Consider the following 26,829-nt stretch of genomic DNA (forward strand, 5'->3'; position numbering starts at 1 on the left):
AATTGCAGGAAACTATCTTTAAAATGGCAACATTTTCTCTCCGATGCCAAGGGCCTTTAAAATGGTCTTCCCAAGGCCCAGACTTTGATTCGTCCAGCCGTGCACTGCAAAGTCATAGTTAAAATGCCTTGTATGCTATTTTTTTAACTCACTTGAGTTGTGTTCACGATTTATGAAGGGTTCTGATAATTTGCTATCAAAAAAAGAGTCCCGGCCCCAAAAGTTGAAACCCTGGATATCTAACTGGTGTGCCGCCGATCAATGCGTTCTGATGTGAGAAAGTCATATTTTGAATCCATCAGGTTTTTCCATACTTCGCACTATTTTGGATAAATTCATCTATTGACAAATGTTGCATTGTTAATCATCTTCATGTCGCTTCACATATGACATGGGGGAATTTGCACACGCTGTTACTCAACTGCTTCGCACCTGGATCACACAAAACACCATACTTTAGAAAATTCTTCATTCTGAAGTTTTTGCATATTATTAAAAGTTAAGTTTTTGATCGTTATATAGCGCTATAACAATTTGAGTAATGTGGGCATTTGGGTGTTGTAATACACACCTTCACAGAACAAAGTAGAGATTTATTGGCTTTTGTAAGCCTATTCAGTTTGTTAAGCATGTATAGCCCTTGGAGCACTGTTTAAATAGACCTTGATCCTCTCACAGAAACCTAGATTTAGTCTTTGTCAGAGAAATTATATGTTGCCATGTAACCTAATGTTGACCACACTGCATAATAACATCTAAATTGTTTTCCATATTGTCAGTAGTAGTACTAGTATCCATGAATCAATGCAAAAGCACAGTTATCATTTGACATTTTTCAGGAGGCTAAGATGGCGTTTGTTACTGTCTATCTGTGTTCGTGCTGCATTACTGTGCATGTGTGTGTGAGCGTATTATGGACTGTCATGCCCAGCCAAAAAATGTATGGCTTATTGTATGAAAACATTGTCATCATCATCGTCTTTGGGGGCCTGAGGTGGGGTCTTCTTTGTCACATTTTGAAAAGTCCTCCTCGGTCGTTTTCCTTTGTGGCGAGATGTAGCTCACTCAGCGTCACCTCTCTAACCAATGAGACGGAGACTGCAGTTTAGTGAGACTCAACTTCCTACTTCCTCAATCTCACTTCCTGCCCCTCACAGTGTCACTTCCTGTCCACTTCCTGTCCCATTTCAGAAAGTGGAGGGCAGCAGACCGACTGCCTGGCATAGTAGTTGAGGCCACTCCTAAGGCACAGGGTCCTTCCTTCCTCCTCTTCCACTCCTTCCCCCTCTCGCTATTTAAGTTTCTCTCTCTTTCTCTCAGGGCTCAGTACAGTCACTTCTTGTTGAAGTAAGGGTGTGTGTGTTGCCCGACTCCACCTTTGGTATCTGGTCACTGATTATCTCCACCAGCATCTCTGGAAACTCCACCTTCAGAGCCTGAGACTCACGGACGTGTAGAAACAGAAGTCTAGCAGGTTCCCCCACCAGCTAGGGAGGATCAATCAATACCATGTTATTTGTCCTGTCTTCGTAAACAACAGGTATAAGACTAGCAGTGGGGAAATGCTTGCTTATGAACCTTCCCAACAATGCAGAAAGATAAATGTAGTAAAAAAATAGCACAGGAATAAATACACATTGAGAGGAGATGAAGGAGTAAAGTTATATTGGGGAGAGAGCGGGAGGGAGAAGAGATGCTAGTTTGAAAAGAATCCAGCTGTGTTTGTATAGAGATTTCATTGGCTTGTCATGAAGTGTGAATAATACACTTAGGTGATAGTGCCGAGAAGCGGTGTTTGTTGGATATATTGGCACAGGTGTTGTTACATTAACCCGACAAGCCGTGCCAATATTTCCAACAAACGCAAGCTTGGGCATTATCACTTTTATACAAGGGGTTACCAACATATTCAAATAATGATTGACATATTTTAATTAAAAGCGTTATTTTGATTATTTATTCATACTTAGTTCCGTTCGTTCTAAATGTTTCCGTGCCATACTGGCTGGCGGCGTTCTTATCACTTGCTTGCTAGCTAGCCAACTACGGTGAATTTACAGTACGTCAAAAAGTAGCTGCATTTGGTGGGCTGTTTTCTAGTGGCATTTATTTGGATACATCCATAACAATGAGCTAATGGGCGCGATTTCGCCTGACACATAGAATGTGCTCACTCGTCAGGACACTGTTGTTCAGACAGAGAGGCTAGCCAACAACACACAGCTACAGTAACAATCACTTCAAACTGAAGCTGGAAAGACCACAAATTAGCTGCGTTTTGTTTTAACTTTTTCAATTGACATTTTTTTGGTATATATCCATAAAAGTGTGCCAGCTGATTCATGATTTCGACGGCTGAAAAACTCTGCCTGCCTTTCTGTCTCGTCCACGACTCGACAAATTCAATACTATGGGACAGCAAGAAATATTGAAACAATGTTGCAAATGTCAGAGACAGACAGCAAAGTTTATACAAATCTCCGTATTGAAGGCGAAATGTTGAGTCTAATAAATACGAGATAATGTGTAGATGCTTTTGATGGAGATCAAGTTTATAAAGTGCCTGACTGGGTTGATGAGACAGTGGATTGCGTAGTCAGATGGAACAGTATAAATGACATTTAAGCGTCATAGATTTAACTGGTGGTAACTTGTGGAATAGACACCATTTAGATGCGGTTTTAACCAATCAGCATTCGGGATTAGACCCTCATTTCAATCACACCTCCCGAAGCCAGTGTTTGTTGGATATATTAGCACAGTTTGTCGCTCTTGACTTAGTCTCGGGGCCTAACAACACCCGTGCCAATATATCCAACAAACACTAACTCTGTTATTATCCTTAATTATTAATTATTAACGGGTTAGCAACCAATTCAAATAATGATTGACTGTCACCCGTTGTATGAGCTACAATCAAAGCCTAATTCTTGGAAGTTGAGGTTAACTTTGTACCCTAGGGAACCTTGGTGGCATTCCCCTTTTCTGTTTCAATAATGTATGTTCGTTACCTTACTGTATCTTTATTCAGAGTGATACCACATACGTAGCAGATCCTTAGATTTAACTTTGTCATGGCATTGATATGACTGTAATTGTTTGTCATTTGTTTGGGGTCACGACTCAAGTGAGTCTGACTTACCACTAGGTGGTGCTAATGATTCTAAATAGACTATACCTCCTCTTCTACATAGGGCATCGTTTCCCAAACCTTAGGGGTTGCCTGACTTGAAAATTGGGTTGCTTGAGAGAAACTCTGATTTAAAAATAATAATAATTTGGAACTTGGTTCATAGAACCAGGGTTCGTCCAGTAGTCTCGGTAGCTGCTAGATGTGGTTGTAATAAACAGAGCAGTTTCTGTTTTCCTACAAATATGTCTATCTTTTGAATGGTTTAAGCTACAAAATATTATGACCCCCATCACTGAAGGATAGACTCCCAAGGAACACATATGTGTCCCACAATGCCCACAAACCGTGCAGGACTCATTAGCACAAAGTGGACAAGATAGACACTAAATCAGACTGCGGGGAAAAAGAACATCATCAATGACTATGTTCTTTTCTACATTGGAAGATGCCTGATGATCTTCTGAACTTTACAATATCTTTCTGATGCATTTCAATAGCTTCAAACCATACTTCCTTCAAGTATGGTTTGACGAACTAATTGTAATAGAATATTATAGCCCCAATGATAAAAGTAAAGCATTAACATTTTTTACATGTTTGGATCATCAAAAAGTTTGCAGGAACCCCTAGTCATAGGATCATCTGCATTTAGTAGCCTACTCAATCACTTCCTCAATCAATCAATGCTGTCCACTCTGATGTCTAGTCTTGTACATTTTTTATCAGGACTTTTTTCCATTTGTGAGATCTTGAGTATTTTTTTCATAATGCTTTCAGCTCTAATGTTTCACCACATGCTAAGTTGTCCTTGCATAAACCCTACAGTCAGTGCGTTCAGTGCATTTTAGTTAGGGGACAGTTGTATTGACCCACCAGGCCACCACTGTGAGCCTGAACATTGATTCCTCCATGTTCCATTCATTCACCAATACAGGGCAATCTCTGCCCATTCCAAAATAAACACCCCTTGGGAGCTAGTCATTGGAATGCAATAATCTTTTGTTATTTGGGAATGTTCCCTTACTAACATTGTTAAATTTAATCCCATTGAACTTGCCTTATTGCATCCATAGCATAGAAAGGCTTGTTGGGGCTTGGCATTGTGATGTTGTGCTGGGTACAGTGCGTGTCGTTATGGATGCAGTTCTGCAGTGATGTGGGTCCGGCCCCAGCCACATCATGCATGGCGTCCAGTAGCTTGGTGAGCTGGAAGAAGCGTTGCCACATTCTGGGCAGAGTTGTTGGTGGCCTTGCCCACAGACCTCCTCAGCTCCTTGATGTAGTTCACCTCATCTCCTCAAGCGCTGCCTGGTTTCTTCCAGACCCTCTTTGGGAACTGGAGGCGAGAGTAGAGAGAGGAAGCCAAGATGATGATGAGAGGTGTAAGCAACTAGCCTACATAACACAAGACAAATGTATTCTTTAAGCAGATGGCAGTTTTGACCCTGAACTCTGACCTTACTGAGAACATTTGATTGATTTGAACACAAGAGCACCTATCTTTTAACACAGTTCTAACCATGACATAAGGTGTGTAACGATCATAACAACGATATTTAATCAATGACCGCTCTTACTCTTTACCATTATTATTTGACAGCCACATCAACCCTTTGTCACTTAAGCCCCACTCATTCAGTACATGGTAGTGCGTCACTCTTTTTTCAGTCAAATCACTATCTAAGGCGTGACGAACATATTGAAACAGAGGTTTAATGAGATGAGGGGACAGACATGATTTCACGTGAGAAATTAGATGAGGAAAGAAGCGGCGAATGTGTGTTCTCAGGATGGATACAGATATCCTCTCCATTTCTCCCTTTCCTAAATCTTTTTCCCCTTAGCTCTCCTCTTTCTCTCTCTCTCTTCTCTCCCTCTCTCTCTCTCCACTCCCTCGCTCATATCTTCGTAGAGGACAAATTAACAGCGATATGGCTGCCTGCTAACCTCATCTTAAATGACATTCAGCGTCTGGCTGGCTAACTGATTAAGAAACACTCGTCTCAAAGAATGTCTGTCCCTCAAGTCTCCCAACTTAAAAGTGCCTCTAATATCTTTCTTGTACTGTGAGCTACAGTAACACTTCTAATATACACTGTGTTGTAGCAGAACAAAGTGCTGCAGGTACTGTTTTCAATCTAACCAGCACTGTACCTTTATCACTAGTAGCCTACAACCCTGCCACTGCTTATATCACTGTTTTACTGGGAGGTTGGTGGCAGCTTAATTGGGGAGGAGGACGGGCTCGTGGTAATGGCTAGAACGGAATAGGTGGAATTGTCAAATGCATGGATTGGTGTTTGGTTCCATTTACTCCGTTTAGGCCATTATCGTGAGCCGTCCTCCTCTACTCTTTCACCTCCTGTGCACGGTTAATTATCATAGCTGCTACTACTGTTATATTGTCATAGTACATAGTAACCTACATTATTATGGTAATGCAGAGATACAACAAGTTATTCAGACATATATCGAAAACGGGTCTATAGGTCGAAAGATGATTGTTTAGTTTTATTAAATTACATTATCATGGGACAGTGTTAGTTATGTACTTTACACACACACACACACACACACACACACACACACCCTGTTGTCACACTAAGGCAGGTGTGTCCTAGCTAATATTGACGTGTTGGTAATTGACTAAGCAACTTCAGGTAATGATTACCTGAAACCGACAACAACTGTTCCAAATGACACACTTTAAAAAGTCTAATTGACATCCGGTTTCATAGGGAGAAGGCTGACCTGTAGCCCAGGTTAGTGAGCTACCTGCCTGGCTGGTCCCAAATCTGTTTGTGCTGTATAGCCAACTCCTATAGTCAGAATAATCCTTTAGCACAAACAGGTCTGGGATCAGTCTAGGACCTGCCCGGTCCCAGATCTGATCCAAACATTACATGACAATGACCATAGCAGTTGGCAAGCACAAACAGATCTGGGGACAGGAAGTCTAGGACCTGCCTGGTCCCAGATCTGATTCAAACATTACATGACAGTGACCATAGCAGTTGGCAAGAGAGCACAAACTGATCTGGGATCAGTCTGAGGAGGATAGGCTACCTGCCTGGCTAGATCTTCTGGTGTCTGGCGTGGCTCGACCTGCCTCACAGTGGTACACTAATAACAAGCTGTTCTCCTTGTACTGTTTCTATGGTCAGTTTTGATACCTTTAAAAAAATAAAAAAGCTATTTTTAGAGGGTTGCCTATGGCTGAGTTGAGGCACTGTTTTGACCCTTGAGGCCTGCATTTTGATGTTATGCAGATGTAGGATCTTAATTTGATCACCCTGTTACAGGAGAGGCTTTCATGTTGAAACTTGAGGTTTAAAAAGCTTTTGAAGTTTGTTAATTCCATTTAAATTCAGACTTGATTTGCTCTTGTGTTTATCAACCACTACAACATTGCAGGGCAGCGTTATAGGCGAGCCTTGGGGACAGCGCGCCCTACCAGCCTCCTTGCCCGTCCAAATTAAATGCTGAAATATTAATAATTTATTTAACTGAGATAGCACACTGACAGAAAGACTCAATCTCAGATAAAGCATCCCGGTGACGAAACAGCGCCCCTCTGTCTCTGTGTGTAGAACATGTATCTGTTGTCTGGACAAAAGTATTATGGCATGTCATACTTTTTTTAAGCTGTGGATTGTTTTAAATCACAAATGCATAGGCCAATGCCTATTTTGAAGACAACAATTTGGGAAGCTTGCTTGGCAATAGGCCTTTTTGATTATTAAGTTGCAACTGTCAATGAAAAATTATCTAAGATAAGCTATTTGAAGATAATGTTTCTTGGAAGTATCATTTAAAATGTTGAGACAAGAAGAAGGGGATTGTGGCGAAGATATAAAGTCTCTCTTCAGAATGCCTCAGCTCTCAGAATGTGTTTCAGCTGTCTCTGCATTCATTGTTTCATTGTGTGGTGTTTGCCCCTTTGATTTGATTATTTTTATCAATTCACCATTACATAATAACCAGTAGGTCTGAAGTAAATGTACCGTTAATCCCGTCAATTTGTAGTTGCATTCACTTCTGTTAATGCATATTACAGTCATTTACCATTCTCATTCTAAAATTAGGCAGTTGTTTGCAGGATTCACAAACTGCTACACTTGTGAGAAAACAGTTTTGGTTTATTTCATAAACATAATTTAGGAGTCCTGTCAATTTTTTTAATTGTCTTTTGTTTGGGGTTATGCATGTGAGCAATGAGCATGTAGGTGGTTTCTCTGTTCTGATGGCGTTGAGGGAGCATGCACGCCTGAGCATGCCAACCTGCTGAGTTAATTTAATATTACATTTCACTAGCGATAGGTCAAGACATGTAGAAAGGGGCGGAGTATAGAGATTGTCACGATTGAAAGAACCTGAATTTTCATCAGGATAATTTCTACTGTTTTTATTTGTTGGTTTTAGGCCTATGTATTTTACTTAGTTGACGATGGAAGTTATAGCCCTACTGCTGCATTGGCCTATAGGCTATCTCTGAGTTCCATGCACTCATTTCTTTTGCTTAGCCAATGGATCACGGTGTATCAGTGTGTCCATATGACAAAGGCTGGTTCTCTTGCATTAGTTGAAGTGTAACTTTTTTTATCCACTTTAATTTCGGATTTTTACTTGAGTTAACCCACGTGCCAATAATTTTGAAAAAAAAGAGCGTTATTATTGAAATTTAGCTGTTCCCGAAATGTGCATATAAAACTCATCCATAACTGACACGCAAGATCGGTAGAAATGGTAGGATAAAAGCTTCCCCAAACTTGAAACTCATGGAAAGCTGCCTATGGTCTTTACTAATACACCCATTAACACAATTTAGAAATCAAATGCCCGTCCAACTGGTTCGCTTTCTGGTGCCGGCCCTGCCAGCAATGTCCATTCATTATAATCCCACATAATAATTCACATTTCCTGTTGCACTGCGGGATTATGTTTTTCCTGCTGAAGTGAAATCCTACATCTGTGCTGTGACTCCGTCTGCTTAGTAAATGTGGTTCGCACCCCTGCAAGTAAGCATTTAATTGTACTGTGTACACCATGTGTATCCTGTACATGTATGCCAAATACACTTGATTTGATTCATGTTGAATTAGCCTAGTTTAGAAGATTTGCATTTAGAAGGCTTAACCTAAACCAACACATATTGGCAGACAGAAAGACACACCTGTTGATGCTGAGAGGCGTGTGAGAAAATACAGTTGACAGTACTTTTGTTTCTTAGAACACACAGCCACAGGCAAGAGCAGGACCAGAGCCATATCAGTTAACATTGCATCTTGGGGAGGTAGCTCAGCAAATGTCAATGCTCAGAGTTCGTGCGTACGCAGGCGCGACACACAGGCAGAAAGGCACACATAGCACGCACACAAACCACACAAACAACACACACACACATGGAACATGGACACAGTGAGAGATGCACACACACACACAAACACCAAACCTAGTCTTGAGCCTAGCAGAGACACCAAGCAAAATAATGACAAGGCAACAAACAAAGCAGCTCTGGGAAAAGCATCAAGGCGAGAGAGAGGGATTGGCTCTTTCTGTTTCGTGGCTTGTTTTGTGACCCTTACCTAACAGGAACATGCTAAAACCAGGGCCACATTTGGGCCCGTTGTTTCTCCCTTCATTGACTCAGAATAGTCCCTCATTTGATTCAGCGCTGGTTGGCATTTAGCATTTAGGGCCGGCAGAAAGTGTTGTGTCATTTAGGGCGTAGCCAGCTAGAGAAAGTGTATGTGTCATTTGGGGCGTGGCCGGAGAAAGTGGGGCAATTACACAGCGGTAGTTGGTTTCAATGTCAAAGAATGGGTTTTAGCTTGCGGTACCCAAATGTGTCAACCAGCCGTATTTCACACTCGCGCGCGCAAAAGCCATATTTTTTAAGCAGCCGGGTTTAATAAATAATAATAAGCACCAAAACGGAAGAAAATGGACTGAAATAGGGAGGGACTATCTACACTCTGAACTTGTCCAATAAGACACTTGTTTTCATTTTCCATTGCAAAACCTTTCGCTACGGTGCTCCCTAATGAATATGTTGACCGGATGTTCTATGAAACCCTCGTCTTTTTTATCTCCACAACCCCAGAAATACATGCATTGCTCCTGCTTTCCTGGTATATTCTGTACACTAGGCACATATATTATATTGGGTGTCATTGTGTTAAAAAATCCAAACACACATGACATAAAGTAGACATGCAGCTTCCTGGCTTTTAGTCTTACCACCTCATACCTCACTGACAGTGTGTCTTGGCCTTGGTTCAAGCCGTGATATACCGGTTTACAAAAGGAAATGCAGGGTAATCAAATCAGATCAAATGAGTCCGGGTAGCCATGATTAGCTGTTCCAGGAGTCTCTTATGGCTTCGGGGGTAGAAGCTGTTAAAGAAGCCTTTTGGACCCTGAGACTTGAGCGCTCGGTACCGCAATGCGTGTAGAGAGAACAGTCTGTGACTAGGGTGGCTGGAGTCTTTGATCGTGTTAGGGCCTTCCTCTGACACCGCCTGGTATAGAGGTCGTGGATGGCAGGAAGCTTGGCCCAAGTGATGTGTGGGCGTACGCGCCTGCCCTCTGTGGTGCCTTGCGGTCGGAGGCCGAGCAGTTGCCATACCAGGCGGTGATGGATGGGTAGTTCATTAAATAAAGACTGCCTTACCAAATAGGCACCACCTTGTATACTGATCTCCCCCTCTAGATAAAACCTCAGTCCAGAAAGATATAGCATCCTGTCGCTTTCGAAACCTTTAATAAAACAATGTGAAAACAGCCCCCTAATGAATAACCTTACTCAGATTATTATTATCTCTCTGACAAATAAATCAGATTATAATAATGGATTATGGTTTATATAATGATTTATAGTGCTTTTTCTACTTGTTTTGGGGTACCCTCACATTATCCACCGTTAGCGTAGCACCCACCTCGCGAGTGGGGCTAATGCATGTCCAAGTTTAGTAACCATTTTTATGACCAAATCATCCACCACAATATTTATTAGAGGCGTTATATTGCTGAGTATTGTTTAGGGGAAAATGACAGTTTAAAAGGATAATATGTTTCCATACACTATCACTGTGGAGCTGAAGGGTTCATCTGTCTTTAGTAGATCAACACACCCATTCTGCAGGGTCTCATGGGGCGCTGCGTAGCTAGTGAAGCCTTAGCCCAGGTCAAAGACGAAGAACATCTCCACATACAACAACTCTGTTAAACACCTTTCCACAATAACTCATCACATTATCATTATCTCTCTTCATTATTTGGTGGCAGTCTGTGCTCGAATATAGAGAAATTGGTGGCTGGAAATGTTTTTGTCTCTGCCTCGAAAGCATCAGATCATAATTGCACTGTTAGTCACAAAAAAAAATCTTAAAAGAGGATGAAATAGCCTTTTAGAAACCTAAAAAGTAAACAACATAAAATGCATAGTCACTTCAGTATAAAAGGATTGAGACGCTAAAATGAGAACCTCAATATCATCATCCACAAGAAGCCCTGGGATGCAATCTCCAACAGACAGTACTAAAGCCCAACTCTAACAGATTCATGCGGCCACATTAGATCAGTCAGGGGGCCCTGAAACGTTTCCAGCACAGCCCTCTTACCCTCTCTCTCTCTCTCTCTCTCTCTCTCTCTCTCTCTCTCTCTCTCTCTCTCTCTCTCTCTCTCTCTCTCTCTCTCTCTCTCCTCCTCTCTCTCTCTCTCTCTCTCTCTCTCTCTCTCTCTCCCTCTCTCTCTCTCTCCCCCCCCCCCCCCCCCTCCCCCCCCCCCCCCCCCCCCCCCCCCCCGCCCCCCGCTGTCTCTGTCTGTCTCTTCTCTCTCTCTCTCTCTCTCTCTCTCTCTCTCTCTCTCTGTGTCTCTGTCTCTGTCTCGTCTCCGTCTCTGTCTCTTCTCTCTCTCTCTCTCCATTTGGGCCAGGAAGTAGGAGAAAAACAGCGAGGTTTTTGGAGCGCTGCCCAGTAGCCGGCTTACTGGGCTTTATTAAAATACAGCAGGGCTCTTTGGAGAAGCTCGAGGAGGATGAGGAGGAAGAGGCAGCAACAACAGGCGGACCGGAGAGGTCTGTCGTTCTTTTTCTGTGCTTGTTTCTCTCTCTCTCCATCTTACTCTCTCTCTCTGTTTTTCTATCCTCTCTCGTTCTGTCCATCCTCTCCAACACCATCGACTTCACTCCCAACATCGCTCCTGCTCTGCTGGAGATGAATTCACTGACACTCCCGGTTATATCAGGCCAGTGTCAATGCCCTATTACCTTTGGGAATGCTTAGAATTTTAGGGACTAAAGTCCAAATTACCTAAGTGTGTTATGGCACACATTTTTTTGTGCATATCCCAACTCCTGAGTGGGGTCATGGCCAGAGATTCGCCATTGTACAGCACCCCTGGAGCAATCAGGGTGAAGGATGCCTTTGCTCAAGCACACAGATTATTATTACTTTTATTACCTTGCCAGTATTCAAACCAGCAACACTTTTTGGTTACTGGCCCAACGCTCTAACCTCGAGGATACCTGCCGCCCCTTGCAGGTAGTTAAAGCAATATACAACTAAATTAGGTGTCGATAACGTAATTGTGTATTAAAGATATCATAGCTGCGGGAAGTAGTTTGGGGGTGGAGGTGCTGCGGCCAGAGGCGGGGCCGGGGGGGGGGCCGGAGGTGGTGGTGCTGCGGGGGGGGGTGGAGGGGTGGAGGTGCTGCGGCGGGGCGGGGGTGGAGGGGCGGGGGTGGAAGTGCTGCGACAGGGCGGGGGTGGAGGGGGCCCGGGGGTGGGGGTGCTGCGATGGGACGAGGGGTGGAGGGCCGAGGGTGGAGGTGCTGCGATGGGACAGGGTGGAGGGACTGAGGGAGGGACGCGGGGTGGAGGTGCTGCGGCGGGCGGGGTGGAGACCGGGGGGACGGGGCGGGGTGGAGGTGTTGCTGACGGGACAGGAGTGGAGGGGCGGGGGGAGGGACGGGGGGTGGGGTGCTGCGGCGGGACAGGGTGGAGGGGACGGGGGTGGAGGGACGCGGGGGGAGGTGCTGCGGCGGGACAGGGTGGAGGACAGAGGAGGGGCGCGGGGGTGGAGGTGCTGCGGCGGGACCCAGGGTGGAGGGGCGGGGGTGGAGGGACGGGGGTGAGGTGCTGCGACGGGACAGGGTGGAGGGACAGGGTGGAGGGACGGGGGGAGGGACGGGGTGGAGGTGCTGCGATGGGACAGGGTGGAGGGACGGGGTGGAGGGACGGGGGGAGGGACGGGGTGGAGGTGCTGCGACGGGACAGGGTGGAGGGACGGGGTGGTGGAGGGATACTTTGTGATTTTGACAATGAAGCCCTGTATTTACTTCTCCAAAGCCAGATGAACTCGTGGATACTATGTTTTTCTCTCCGTGCAGTTTGAAGGAAGTTGCTAACTAGCATTAGGGCAATTGCTAACGCTAGTTAGCGTTGGCTCGCGAAACTACCTCTAATAACTTCCTTCGTACTGTAAGCAGAGACATAAAAATGGAATCCAAGAGTTCATCTGACTCTGAAGAAGTAGATAAAGGGCTTAATTGTCAAAATCCCAAAATATTAATATTAATTGTTTTTAAGCTCTATTTTGCTCTAACAACACTCCCAGCCAGGCTTCCATTATCAATCAGGCAGAAATCCATGAAGCTTAGAGTAGTGCTCCCTCCGGCTCCCGTGGGGCAACCCAGCATCCTCCAAGCTGAGGCCCTGCCTACACTGACAAGTCTAATAAACATTCCTACAAATCCGCCTGGCGGCAGTTCAAAGCAGAGCAAGAGGGCTGCAAGCCTGGCCTCCCGAAAATAGCTCCCCATTGCTGGCCTGTGCAGCCTTGCCCTCCTGTAGCTCTGACTGCTCCTGCCCTGGCTGCATTTACTGCTGGATGCCAACAAGAACCTTGTCCTTAGTTGCCATATGGTGAAAGAATAGGGGTGACTCGCTCTCTCGTTCTCGCTCTCGCTTCGCTCTTTCCCCTGTCAACGTGCTCTCTCTCTCTCTCTCGCTCACTCTTTCTCTCTCTATGTCGTGTGGCTCAGTTGGTAGAGCATGGCGCCTTAACCCCAGGGTTGTGGGATTCAGTTCCTCCGGGGGACCAGTACAAAAATGTATGCACTCACTACTGCAGTTGCTTTTTGGATAGACCGTCCTGCAAAATCAGCGTAAATGTCTCTCTCACACTGAGATTATTTTCTCTCTCTAACTTGTTTGCTCTACAATGTACCTCTCCGCTCCATTGCGCTCTCTCTCTCTCGGCACATTAGTGCCATGACAGTTTGGTGGTAAGTATCAATCATTGAATCCTGTAGTGTCACCCAATCCTGTCTTGCCCGTGCATACTATAATGTATTACTCCAGCTTAACATAGACTGCTCTTCTTGTTATTCCTTGGTTCCTGCCATATGTGTTCCAACTCCAAGGTCGGCAAACAAACGACAAGTAATCTACACTGCTATTTGCTCTTCGTGGTCTGCTTGTAGGCTCACATAAGGAACCAGAGCCCCAACTGTGGCGGAGTAGACACTACCTCACTGGAGAAGCTAGCTGTTTGGATTGGTACAAAACCCACACCCAGTATAGACTCTCTTTTTCACATGCACAAACTGCAGTATGCACCAAACTCACTTAGAGTTGGACGTTTTTTCTGACAAAGGAACTCACACTCCTCACTCCCACACACCTTTAACACCTTCCGACTTACCTGTGCTGAGCAGCATGCAGCACTCATGGAAGGGACTCTTAGTAGGTGGGCTGCAGCCTGACAAACTCCTGGCTCACCTGCCTCATGCCCAACACAGGTGTTTTCGTGGCTGCTTTACCTGCTGCATCACGGTCCCTGGAGAGGGGGAGAAAGGATGGTTGGTCAGTGCCTGAGGCGTATTGGTTCTTGCTCTCACTATACATTGTTGTAAGTCTGGTCAGTTTGTGCTGTAAGTTTAGACCTAAAAAATGACTGTTTGAGTGCATTCCCACTGGGAACACACTGGTTGAATCAACGTTGTTTCCACGTCAGTTCGATGAAAGTGCGTTGAACCAGCGTGGAATAGGCGTTGAGTTGGCGTCTGTGCCCAGTGGGATGGCTCAGTAAGCAGCCATAGCATTTACTGTATTGTGTCCAGCCAAACTAATCTCAGATGTCCATGAAATATAGCCAACATCCCCAAAACACGGTGACTCCTCCATGTACATTTCCCTATTTCCCACCATCCACCACACGATAACATACAAAATATTTGTATCCTCCCCCCTACACACACACACATACTACTGTGCCTCAACCCTTTGGAACATCTTTCCACATAGTTATTCTACTCGCTGAGATAGGATGAGTTGAAAGCCAAATTCCTCTAGAGTGCAGAACACTGCACACACAGTACACTGCTCATGATGACTAAGCTGCTTCAGTACGCTGTCTAAAGGCTGGGAAAAGACTTGCTGCATCACCCCCGTCATGGTACATGAAAACACACACACACTAACGGAGTCGCATACACACTCCTTCCTAAACATACACTCACTCACACACCATATCAGAGAAGTTGATCTCAATCCTGTCAAAGTGCAGAAACAGCAACCAACAACAACGGGGCAGAGGAACAGTAGAATAGGTTGGGTCAGATGGAGAGGGAGAGCCAATGAGCAATGTGCTATGTGTTATGCAGATGCCGCAAAGCCCAGGGAATTATGGGTTTTGGAAGCCACCTTCTCTACTTTAAATCACCCATCTTGTCTAGTCTCGAATAATCAAATGCAAGCGGTGTGGCTCCACTTGAAAGGGAGTTCACCATAGGGCTGCATAGCAAATGGCACACCATGCCCTACTTAGTACACTACTTCTGACCAGAGCCCTATGGGGGTAGGGTGCGATTCGGTGCGATTTGGGACGCACCATGTGATACACTGCAGAAGCCTGCATGTCGTAACACTAGGACGAGAGAATTCTGCATTGTGGATAGAACCAGTTTTAACATTCTGTTGCAGAGTTGTGCAGCAACAAGGGAGAATGGGTGCATATGCTCTCGTTATAAGCATAAAAAGCAGGTTTAAAATACTCATTAGTTTACTGTGTCGTCACGATGTACATCTGGCTGCATGGGGTTTGGTTTAGCTGAGTAAGTGTGTGTCTGTGCGTTCTCTTTCTGAGTGTCTGACTGTATTTCTGTCTGTCTGACTTTGTCTATCCTGACTAACTTATGAACATATGAAAAAATGTATGGTTTAGGTAGCATTGTGTTGGAGTTACTGCAAACTGCATTTTCATTATTTGGAGAGCCTTGGTCTGAGTATAAAAAGTCTCTACATATTTTGTCTGAAATCAATTTTGCTGAATCATTCACGCCCAAAATGAGGAAGAATCCCTGCCCCTGGTTTTCTCTGTCCGGCTACGTTGCCATGGAGAGAGATTCAGGAAGCAAGAGCGGGGACTTAAAAAATTTAAAAATAAAAAGTGAAGAAAGTCAGACTCACTTTTCACTTCTGGAATATCCCAGAACAACTATAACTGTATATAAACCCACTTAAAATACAATAGTTTTGTATTGTGAGTTGTTTTTCTTGGGGGTCACTGGATATTGTTGGCTAGCATCTTGTTTATACCCTCGTCATCTTCTGTCCTCTTGGGTTAGAAGGAACTTTGCATACCTTCTTGACCCTCCTCCTCTGTCAATCAGTACAGTTTAGGTCTGATCTGTACCTGCACCTGCGTGCCCAAAAGTTGGAACAACTGTTTTGATAGAGCTATTGTAAGCTATAATCAAACATTGATGCATAAATTAAGTTTAAAGAGCCACTGAACACACCGATTGGCATGTGTATTTTTCTGTTGCTCATTAGAAAGACAAGATTTCAGTCTTGGAAGTGTGTTCCTGACTGATTACGCGTTTGGTTAAGGATGTTTGTCCCCGATGAGACACTGTCTCTATAGAGTGATAGACAGATTCATTCTCTACTCTATACGTCTCTATAGACCGACAGACAGATTAGTTTCTCTACTCTATACGTCTCTATAGACCGACAGACAGATTAGTTTCTCTACGCTATACGTCTCTAAAACCAACAGACAGATTAGTTTCTCTACTCTATACGTCTATAAACCGACAGACAGATTAGTTTCTCTACTCTATACGTCTCCATGGACCAACCAGACAGATTAGTTTCTCTACTCTATACGTCTCTATAGACCGACAGACAGATTAGTTTCTCTACTCTATACGTCTCTATAGACCGACAGACAGATTAGTTTCTCTACTCTATACGTCTCTATAGACCGACAGACAGATTAGTTTCCTACTCTCGTCTCTATAGGCCGACGACAGATTAGTTTCTCTACTCTACTCACGTCTCATAGGCGATGACAGGTTAGTTTTCTCTATGTCTCTATAGAGCGATAGATAGGTTAGTTTCTCTATACGTCTCGATCTCTACAGGGACATGCTATAGCCTTCCTCCTAACTGGGGACCTCGGCCTCATACCGTTATCAGTCACTGACACACTGCGGATAGGGGGGACACTAGGGTGACATGCAGGTTTCCTAGACAGAGCACTGCGGACAAACCAGCCGACATCCAGGCCATGCAGTAAATCCAGTTGGCGTAGGATACGTCTCATCGGGATTGTCACCCAGAATACCTGGACCATCTGTCATTCAGACAGGCTGCCCCACTGTAACTGCGTCACACACTTTCCAGGAGTTTCAGAGAGGGCTAAGTTCTTAGAATATATATCAGCAGCACATGTTTAGGAAGAAATCTACTGGTTTATGATAATGTATAGAATTAGTGAAATTATAGAATGTAACTTTCTAATTTGACATGTAATGACATTGTATCCAAACATACTTGGTCTTTGCAATGACTTCGGTATTGCCTGTCTTTTTTTGTGTGTGTGTCAGGAAACATTGTATTGAAGCCAACTATCAATTCCACTCCATCTGGGCTTAGTGCACTTTCCCCAGCCACCTGTAGGGGCCAGTATTCTCCCTCTGCCCTGGCCCTGTCCAGGTCCCATACCATTACCCTCCACTTCAATGCACCACAGCTCCAATAAGCAGCTGTCCCATATACATTTCCTCCTCCATTTGTTCCCCTGTTCAAATATATCAGAGCGGATCACACGCCCCATTGACTCCCCGCTCCACTCTGATCAACTGTGCTCTCAGGATCGAGGAGCCGTTTACAGGTACAAAATCCTTTGCTTTTGGGAGCAGGTCAGAAGACACTATAGACCTGTTCAGAACTTTAGATAACTTTTTATTGTTGTAATTTACTTAACCTAGCAGACCAACTGTAACCATAGTCCTTTGTAGCTCAGTTGGTAGAGCATGGTGCTTGCAACGCCAGGGTTGTGGGTTTGATTCCCAAGGGGGGCCAGTATGAAAAATGTATGCACTCACTAACTGTAAGTCGCTCTGGATAAGAGCGTCTGCTAAATGACTAAAATGTAAATGTAACCATGCCATCATCATCTTTAGTTAATACCCATTTTAGGGTCCTATAACAGTGCTACTGCCACAGCACATAAACCCCTACTAGGAGCGATGGCTCGGAGTAGTCTCATGGAACCAGATGAGTGTGTCTCTGAATATTGAATATTTGTAAAGTGTGGCGTGCGAGATTAGGCCGTTGGTGGACAGACTTACTCGTTGAAGACGAGGTCGGGGGCAAAGTAGAGCATCTGTCCGTTTGTGTGTTTGTAGGACCTCCAGCTGAGACTGAAGGAGGACAGACACATCCAAGAATACTGGATAAGGGTGATTTGGTCCTCTATGGGCAGGCCCCGGAAACCTGGGAGAGAGAGGATCATTATTAATGTGATATGTTCCCGCATGTTTGATTTGGCAATGAAAGTCCCTGAATTCCACTGTTAATGAAGGCTATTGAATTGATGGGAAGGGAAACGGTGAGCAGTACTGAGTCTTACATTTAGTTCAGTAGATTCTGAGTAGTGATTGCAGGACAAATGACATACCTAAGAACAAGTTCAACACCCCATGAGGCATTCACCCAATTCTCCCCCCCCCTCTCTCTCTCTCTCTCTCTCTCTCTCTCTCCTCTCTCTCTCTCTCTCATATGGCATGGTGCCTAGCAGCACCAATATTTGTTCAGACATGAACAAACCACTGCAGAGTATTCACCCGGTGTTGTTTTACACAAAATCCCCCAAGGCTTCTTATTATTGGCCTGTTGTCTATGTTGGCCCTTAAATAGACTAACAGCAAAACTCTCACTCCAACTCTCTATACAGTACATTACATATAAACTCTTCCTCATTCTATAATGCATAGTCCCAACGAGGACGCGAATGCTGCAACTGAAAGTGAGTTATCAGAGCTTAGGTACTATTCCAGGCTTTGCATGTCAGTCGTCAGCAATGCAACCGCTGCCAAGCCTGCGATGTGTCACGGTATCAATTCATTGTTGAATTAGTGTGTGGGTTGTATTGCTGGCTGCGCCTGTGGCTTTTTTAAAAAGGACTCAAAGCTCTTGATTTAAATGACTGGCTTACTGTACATCAATGGTGCTCCCTGGAAGATTCTATAGCTGGGTCTAAGATGATTATTAAAAGATTACCTTTTGGGTCGCCCATCAAAGTGCTTGAAGGCTGAAGACACTCAACAAGTCAATAGTATCTACAATGACTACAGTACAGGACGCTGCTCACAGCATAGATTAGGCTTCCTTTGTATTGCTGTGTAGCACTGCTTAATAGTGGCACTGTATTGTCCGGTACAAGGCTTGTTCATAGTCTCCAGCAGGATGTGGCGCGAAGCAGTCTGCCTTATTAGCGCAAGTCTTCACCTGGTTGAGCTTCTGAGCTTTATTAGCAGAGCTAATCCCTTACAAACGTTCAAAGTCAGAAAAAGGCTCAGAGAAAGAGGGAGAAAGAGGGGCTGGTTCGACTCCTGTCTGTCCGTCTTTTCTATTTATATGTCCGAATAAGGCAAGCAGACACCCTGGAAAGGTATCAAGTATTTGCAATACTAGCAAATTAAACAGCATCAAAAGAGTACTGCAGCTGAAGCCCTATAAGGCATCTTTTAAATATTTCACCAACTGACAGTTTTTAGGAACATACTCACCTCTTTAAAAAAAACAAATGGTTGATTAAAGTACAATTTTGCATAAACGAGTTTGATTTACATTATTTAGGAAAGGCTGATTAATGTAAATGAGCTCTGTTTCCAAATCTTAAATCTTGATTAGATTTTGGCTTTAAATTGGATCCTATCGCTAATCTCATTAAAGCATTGCGGAATAATTTCCTAACGAGATCGTGAAAATTACTGCTGCATATATTCTGAAGGCGCAAATGTTAATAATACCACAGCATGTCAAAATATCCCTCGAGTATAAAATACATGATAGTGATTTCTCCTAACATGCCAATAACGCTTCTCAGGAAATTTACCCGTGTCTCTGCCCCCAAGCATTTTAAATGGAATAGGATCAAGTTGACTCTAGACATTTATCTGTTTAATATTTCCCCATCAAATATATTATAGGAAAGGAAGATAACCCACTCTTCCTTACATCCTTACCCTCCAAGCCCATCCAGTAACCATGTCTAACTCTGGAAGTGCTTGACCCAAACCATCAAACCCCATTAAAGATATTGGAGAAAAGGGAAACAACCCACTCTTAACTATATTATTCCAAACCCCAGTTTATCTCTCTAACCTGGAAGTACTTTGGCCCCCTTCACCAAAACCATCAAAGATATTAGAGAAAAGGAAGATACTGTATCTTTCTCTAACCTGGAAGTACTTTGGCCCACTTGACCACGCGGATCATCTGTTTCCCAGCCAGCTGGTTGAGGCTGGACAGCAGGTGGTCGGTGGTGTCAGGCTGGGTGTTGTCATAGCCTGCAAACACCACCTACGGCTCAATCCCAGCTCCCAACACGCTGCAGATGGAGGGGGCGGTAGAGGGGTCACCAGCCCACCTCCAGGGCCGTGGGGCTTCCAGGGTGTTAGTGGGGCTGGTGCTCAGGCCTCCTTTCTCCCGAGGGACAAGTACCCCCTCCACCTCCAGACCCAGGGGGCGTCTGCCCCCACTCCTTGAGTGGGGAGTGCGAGTGCTTCGTTCACACCCTTCAGCTTGCCTAGCTGTCAGACTTCGGCTGTTACCTTGGAGGAAGAGGAAAAGAAGAGCGCAATTAAAAATAGAACTCATCCATATATTTCTGCATTGTGTTGTTTCAAAAGACAGCATGTTCTGTTGACAGAGAGCATGTCATGTAGGTACTGAAGTAGCTACAAATATATGTGAGCGTAACTTTGTTTGGCAATTGTTGGACTTTTGGAAGCTAGGTGGCATTTTGAGTATTCTATCGGCACTTTGATTTCTGTTTGTCAGATGTAGTAGTGCTGTGTCAAGGTTCTGAAAGGATATCCTTACAGCACTGTTTTCAGCCTCTCTTCAGGGAAGTTGTAACTTTCAGAGGGAAAGTATGTTAGGAAGTGAATCAGGATTTGGAGACTGTCCACCTTTGAAAAAGTACAGTAAGGAAAACATTTGTTCTGTATATTGCAATGGCGATAAAAAGGAAAACCTTTTTTTTTGCTGTATAAGCAAGTCTATTTTGGTTCCCTGGCAGTATCCAAACTCTGTATCACATGTTATGCCTGCAAGCTGAGGGTGGCTGTGTATTTGCTGTAGGACTGGAAGTCTCAATGTAAAGCGATTGACAACAATTTGACTCCACTCACTAACGCTCTTAACTTTGTTGTTTTTACGGTTCTACGACTAGTCGGGGCACCGACATATTTCACAGGTTCGTGCCATTGAACCTGCCTATGATCAGACTAGGGATCTGATTGGCCGCTCAGCAATAATAGCCCTTAGTCCTAGAAAGCTCACATTCCCTGGGAATAGGGTGTTATTTCAGATGCACCCTAAGATATAGGTGCAGATCTAGGATATCTGGCATTTATAATTCCGTACCTCCGAGATTCATCCCGGCTTGGAGACACTTCCGTACTCGACAGGCCGGACAGTTTTTCCTCCGGATCTTATCGATGATACAGTCGTTCCTTCCGGCACACAGGTAGTTGTGCTGGCCTTAACACACACAGACAGGAAGACAGGAAGTTAAATAGTGAGCCAAATGCTGAGAGACAAGACAGCAGGAAACTGAAACATATGGAGGACATTGTTAGAGAGCCATAGTATTTTTAATAGGATAATTTCCAGATGTAGGATCTTAATTTGATCACCCTGTTGCAGGAAAAAAACATAAAATGTAAAGCTTGTTTTATTTAAGGTTTAAAAATGCTTCTGAAGTTTGTTATTTCCACTTTGAAATTTCAGACTTGATTTTCTCTTGCCGAACAATGTAGCTTCAACCCCACAAAAATGTCCATTAATTATAATCAACATAATCGTTGACATATCCTGTTACTGCAGGATTATTTTCCTGCTGATGCAAACTGGCTCAAATTAAGATCCTACATCTATACTCAAATGCGTTGGAGGTTTTCCATTATATACTGTAACAACCTAAAATACCAAGAAATCTTGATACCTTAAGCTATTCTTGCACACAGACATATACAGTACATATACTGATGCTTTCCTCAACTGGCCAGTATGGTCTCATCATATGAATACTACATCATAGAAACGTAGGTATTAGAATGGAGTGCACATAACATCAAATGGGATTATTCCACTAGAACTATAAATAGTCACTAATGGTGTCTCTGTATGGGTACTATATCTAAACACTAGAGTGTGGTTGGCTGAGGCATAGGCTTGTGTGTGTGTGTGTGTGTGTGTGTGTGTGTGTGTGTGTGTATGTATGTGTGTGTGTGTATGTATGCCTGCACATGCGCGCGTGTGTTGGCGTTTGCGCGTCTCGTGGTGTCTCTGTGTTCTCTCTCTCTCTCTCTCTCTCTCTCTCTCTCTCTCTCTCTCTCTCTCTCTCTCTGACTAGGGGCTGCTCCAGTCTCTGACAGTGACGCTAACAGGCAGAGAATCCCCCTCTGCCTCCCTGCCTAGCCCACAGCTAAACCAAATGATCTCCTGTTTCAGAGAGGCAGCTTCCGCTCCATTGGACCAGCACTGTACGTCTCCTCTCCTCCTCCTCTCTTCCTCTCCTCTATTCATCCCGTTCTTCTTTTCCTCTCTACACGTCCGCCAGCCTCAGAATGCCACACGCCCCCACACACACATTCGTTCCCTAGGCCAGGGATATACCGCAGCTCACGGTTCGTACACCACAGCCCCAACACACACACACTCTCACACATACACACACACACACACACACACACACACAGTGAGCTGAAATACACACACACATTGACTCTCTCTCACACACACACACAAACACACACACACTATGACCCAAAAACCTTCACTATGGTATGTCACAGCCACAGGAAGTGTGTGCCAAGCGAGTACAGGCAGAATACAGGATACAGTGATATTAGTTAATTCCCATTTCATTTGATGTTGGGGGTGTGCTTGCGCATGCCACAGAGAGGTTGGTGGGACCTTAATTGGGGAGGGCGGGCTCGTGTTAATGGCTGGAGGCGGAATCAGTGGAATGGGATCAGATACATCATTACACATGGCTTCCATTCGTCGTTCAAGCCATTATTATGAGCCATTCTCCCCTCAGCAGCCTCCCACTGGTACATGCATGTGTGTTTTTTCTGTGAGAGTGCCTACTGTGCGTGTGGTGGCGTGCATGCATACCCGTTTGTAGAGCGTGTGTGTGGGAGTGTTGGCATACAAGCGTATTGCTGTGTTGCTGCCCTTCTGTGTGCATGCATGCATGACTGTGCGTAAGTGTACAGCTGTGTGAGCATACTCAATTTGTAGCGTCAGTAGTGTGTGTGTGTGTGTGTGTGAAGCTGCACAGTGGTGTGTGTAGTCTGGTCTCTACCAGGGAGAGAGAGGAGAGGAGGAGGAGGGAGAGAAGGGAGGGAGAGGAGAGGGAGAGAAGAGAGGAAAGGAGGGGAGAGGAGGAGAGGAGAGGAGAGGAGAGAGGAGGAGGGAGGGAGGGGGGGGAGGAGGGAGGGAGGAGGAAGGAGGAGGAGGAGGAGAGAAAAAGAGGAGAGGAGGAGGGAGGAAGAGGGAGGAGGAGGAGAGGAGAGGAGAAGAAAGAGGAAAGGAAAGGAGAGGGAAAGGGAGAGGGGAGAGGAGGAGAGGAGAGGAAAGGAGAGGCAGCGGCTGACAGCTCTCCCTCCAGTCCGCCACTTTTCTTCTGTCTAAATCCGTGGCTCTTACATAAGCCCATTTCTATTACTCTAAAAAACAGTAAACTGCATCACTTTAGGAAACGCACTGTAACCTAACCCACTCGTCCCTCCTGCCCTCTTCCCGCCCCCCTCACTGGGATGGTTTCAGTCTCTGAAAGGAAAACTCCGTGCTTGGAGCCTTCATGTCCAGTGTCCAGCTAGGCTCCATGAGTCCTGTTAATCATTGTCAGAAAAGAGTTACACACTCCAAAGTGTGTGTATATATGTGTACATGTAAAGTATTTTTTGTTCCTGTGTGTATTGGGTGAGTGTGGATTTTGTGTTTCTCAGCATTTACAAAAGGAGTATTGCTGATAAGTGATGAATCCTTGATAAGTGATGAATCCCTAATATTTTTTATCTCTCATCGGCTCTACAGAAAATCTGTTCTTTCGCGTGCCAAAAAACTCAACTTACTCCACCAGCTTCCCCATTTCCAGATGCATCAGCTTAGTCCTCCACAAATGCAATAACACCCTTGACTATTTTGTGCTCCATGCAAACACTGATGCAAATGGTGGACCATTATTCCTTCTTCATGTATTTATATACCCGTGGAACAGATCAAATCAACTATTCTACTTTTATAATAATACCAAAAAACACGTTTTTGTGCATAGTTTGCTTTCTGTACTATACTTTGCTAATATACAATATAAAGTCTCCTGCAACCATCTTAAAAATGGCTACCAGCTAGTCGGCACCACAATACTAAGTGCTCAACCAGCTCCAGAGAGAGAACTCCATTACAGAGTCCATTACACTTAGCAACCAAGGGCGTTCCTGAATGGGCTCCACTGAGAGTCTCCTTTTAGCTGCATTTGTGACATCACAATCTGTGGCACACGGCACTGTAGGCGGACCCTGCCTGTCAACTAGAACAGATATGGGGAGTTTTAGTATAAGTGGGAAACACAATGTCTCCTATGGGGAGACCTGTTTTGAATCAAATATTTTTTTGGCCGGGTTGCCAGATACTGAGCATGTCCTTGAAAGAAGAGTCTGAGAGGCCCATGTCCTCCCCACAGATTCAGTTTGCGGACCATACAGTACTACAGCCTTTAAGCAGTTCCTTTTAAATAGTCTGAACTTGAGACCGTGCGCTTTTGCGTGTTTTCGTGGTCATGTTGTCTGATATCCTGTCCCACATTGAGTGAAGAGGCGTTGTCCTAAGACACTTGTTGTAGCATTAGGCTGAAGCTATGGTTGGGTTTACCATAGCATCACGCAACCCAGCGACAGCAACAGAAATCCTGCCCAGTGGTAATCTGTCTATCCATGCCAAAGCCAATTTCTTCAACTTGCGCATCCAACACATTTTGACACAGGACGCTGTGGCTGGATACAGCTTCTGTGTAACAACTCTTGTTGTTGGATTTAGGGCAGTCAGCCTAAATTCCTAAATGGCTTTCCCAGGAAAGTAATATGAGCGCTGGAGAGTTTGACACTAGCTCAGAAAGAAGAACACCCATTTGTTTTTCAATGCCGACGTCTATCAAGTGGTATTTTCATATTTATTTTCAATAGAAGTTCTCAACACGTTCCTATTAGATTCGGCATGGTGCGACTTGAGGAAGTCATTCAAACACACTCTCTATATATTTTGTAGTCAAAGAGAGTGGTGAATAGGGCCCACCAACCAAGTTGATCTTGGTTTCCCATCTACTCCCACAGAAAGAAAGCAGCTCCCTATTATCTCCAAACTTGTGTTCTTTTACCCCAGGCTCTTAAACTCACGGCGCCCACATATCTCCATGGACATTATCCTCTCACCGTGACATTCTAATGTGGTTTTGTTTCAACATGAAGGTCGTAGTCTATATCAACCCCATTATTTAACCTACCTCTCCCCCATCCTCCCCTCTTTCACACATCATCTGCCTAGTGGTCCTGTGTTCTCTTGATTACCTCCATGATTTGATTTATTAGGATCCTCATTAGCCTTATGCCAATGGCGACAGCTAGTCTTACTGGGGTCGACGCGTCCCGAAAAAAGGCATTTTCAGACAAAAATATTTTACAATTGACATACATTTAAAAACATTAACATGAAAGACAATATAATTTATTTATATTTGGGAGGAGACGCGTTCTTCATGGGCGGTTTTTGAAAATGGGCATTTCAGGCGGCGGGCCCAAAACAAATGCGGCTTCTCTTGCTAATTACATAATAAAAGTCACCTGACTGATCCTCACTCACGCCTATCCTAAAGTTAACCATAACCACGACAACCAAACCGCCCCTACAGGTTGAACTTCCCAGCTTTACTACGGCAACCACAAATGCCAATTAGTCCCTCTATAGAATTCTAGTCTTTGTTATGCAATAATTCATGATAATGTCTATGTAACAATGACATACATACTGTAGGAGGATAGTTGGCACGCTGCATATTTAGCATAATACAGACTACAAATTTAATACTAGCTTGGTGTAGTAGTTGTGCTGTAGTTCGATACCTTATCGTCATAGTACGATTCATGTCCATAGTAAAAAAAAAAAGAACGACTTAAAAACAATATTTTCTACAAACTTCTACAAAGCACAGTCATAACACCCAATACACAGTATCAACAGCACACACACACACCTCACGCGTACTTACCCCCACACCACAACCATTATCAACACTGCGCATATCCAACCACAAATGGGCCAGTGATAACTCTGATAAAGCCCATCTGATTCCTGGCGGTCTTATTTGGTTAAAACTTACCAAGGTGTATCCCCCAGCGACCAGCGCTCGCAGCCCTCTTTGCATTGATGTCAAAGAACAAAGGTATCACCCTGGAAGAGGAAGTAGATGGGTGGTGATTGAGCTCCTTTAGTGCCCCGGGGCAGCGGGGGCATGAGTGGCTCCACACACTCACACATACCTACATAGGTCATCTCAGGCCAGGTTGAGTTAGGAGACTGAGAGAGAAATGCTTCGGAGGGACAAAAGCAAGCGTCGGTCTGTTGGCTAGATGTTAACTGGCACACTCACGGATGCTGATACATCCGCATAGCACTACCATAGGCCTATTATACAATGGACTAGGAGACTGCTTCACTAAGATTACTGCACTACCATTAATCTAAGCTGCACAATACTAGAGATGAACCAATGTATAATAAAGGAAACATGTAATGTGTGACAGGCTCATTTAGGTCTGGAGCTGGACAAGTTGAAGAACTCCTGCTGTAGAGCTTACATTCGTCGTAGCTACTGCTTTAAAAGGCCTTTACAATGGACTAGGAGCTGCTACTAAGGTGACTACCCATTCAGCCTGCTAGACAATAGTTGAATGAACGTGAGTAACCCCAGTTCTTGGCCTACTTAACTCATGTTGCTAAACCAATTACTATAATCATGCAAAATAATATAGTATTCCAGGCCTAGTGTTTTATCCAATGCATCATCCACAGCTGTTTGTTGTCTGCAACATTTAATTAATACAACTG

General features: G+C 44.4%; 1 protein-coding gene across 1 annotated transcript in view; it reads right to left on the reverse strand.

Moving 5' to 3' along the window:
* Window positions 1-1,316: 1,316 nt before the first annotated feature.
* Window positions 1,317-26,829, reverse strand: part of LOC121536016 (mineralocorticoid receptor) — a gene marked incomplete at its 5' end in the record, with an annotated part of 93,887 nt that continues 68,374 nt past the window's right edge. Inside the window, 12 exon segments of the mRNA XM_045216197.1 lie at window positions 1,317-1,487; window positions 4,310-4,357; window positions 4,359-4,420; window positions 4,423-4,528; window positions 11,717-12,397; window positions 12,594-12,613; window positions 13,820-13,866; window positions 13,868-13,975; window positions 17,778-17,922; window positions 19,893-20,051; window positions 20,054-20,257; window positions 21,082-21,201. Of these exon segments, the coding sequence (XP_045072132.1) occupies window positions 1,317-1,487; window positions 4,310-4,357; window positions 4,359-4,420; window positions 4,423-4,528; window positions 11,717-12,397; window positions 12,594-12,613; window positions 13,820-13,866; window positions 13,868-13,975; window positions 17,778-17,922; window positions 19,893-20,051; window positions 20,054-20,257; window positions 21,082-21,201 (1,871 nt within the window).

This window comes from Coregonus clupeaformis, unplaced genomic scaffold (genome assembly GCF_020615455.1).
Source record: "Coregonus clupeaformis isolate EN_2021a unplaced genomic scaffold, ASM2061545v1 scaf0634, whole genome shotgun sequence".
Taxonomy (NCBI): Eukaryota; Metazoa; Chordata; class Actinopteri; order Salmoniformes; family Salmonidae; genus Coregonus; species Coregonus clupeaformis.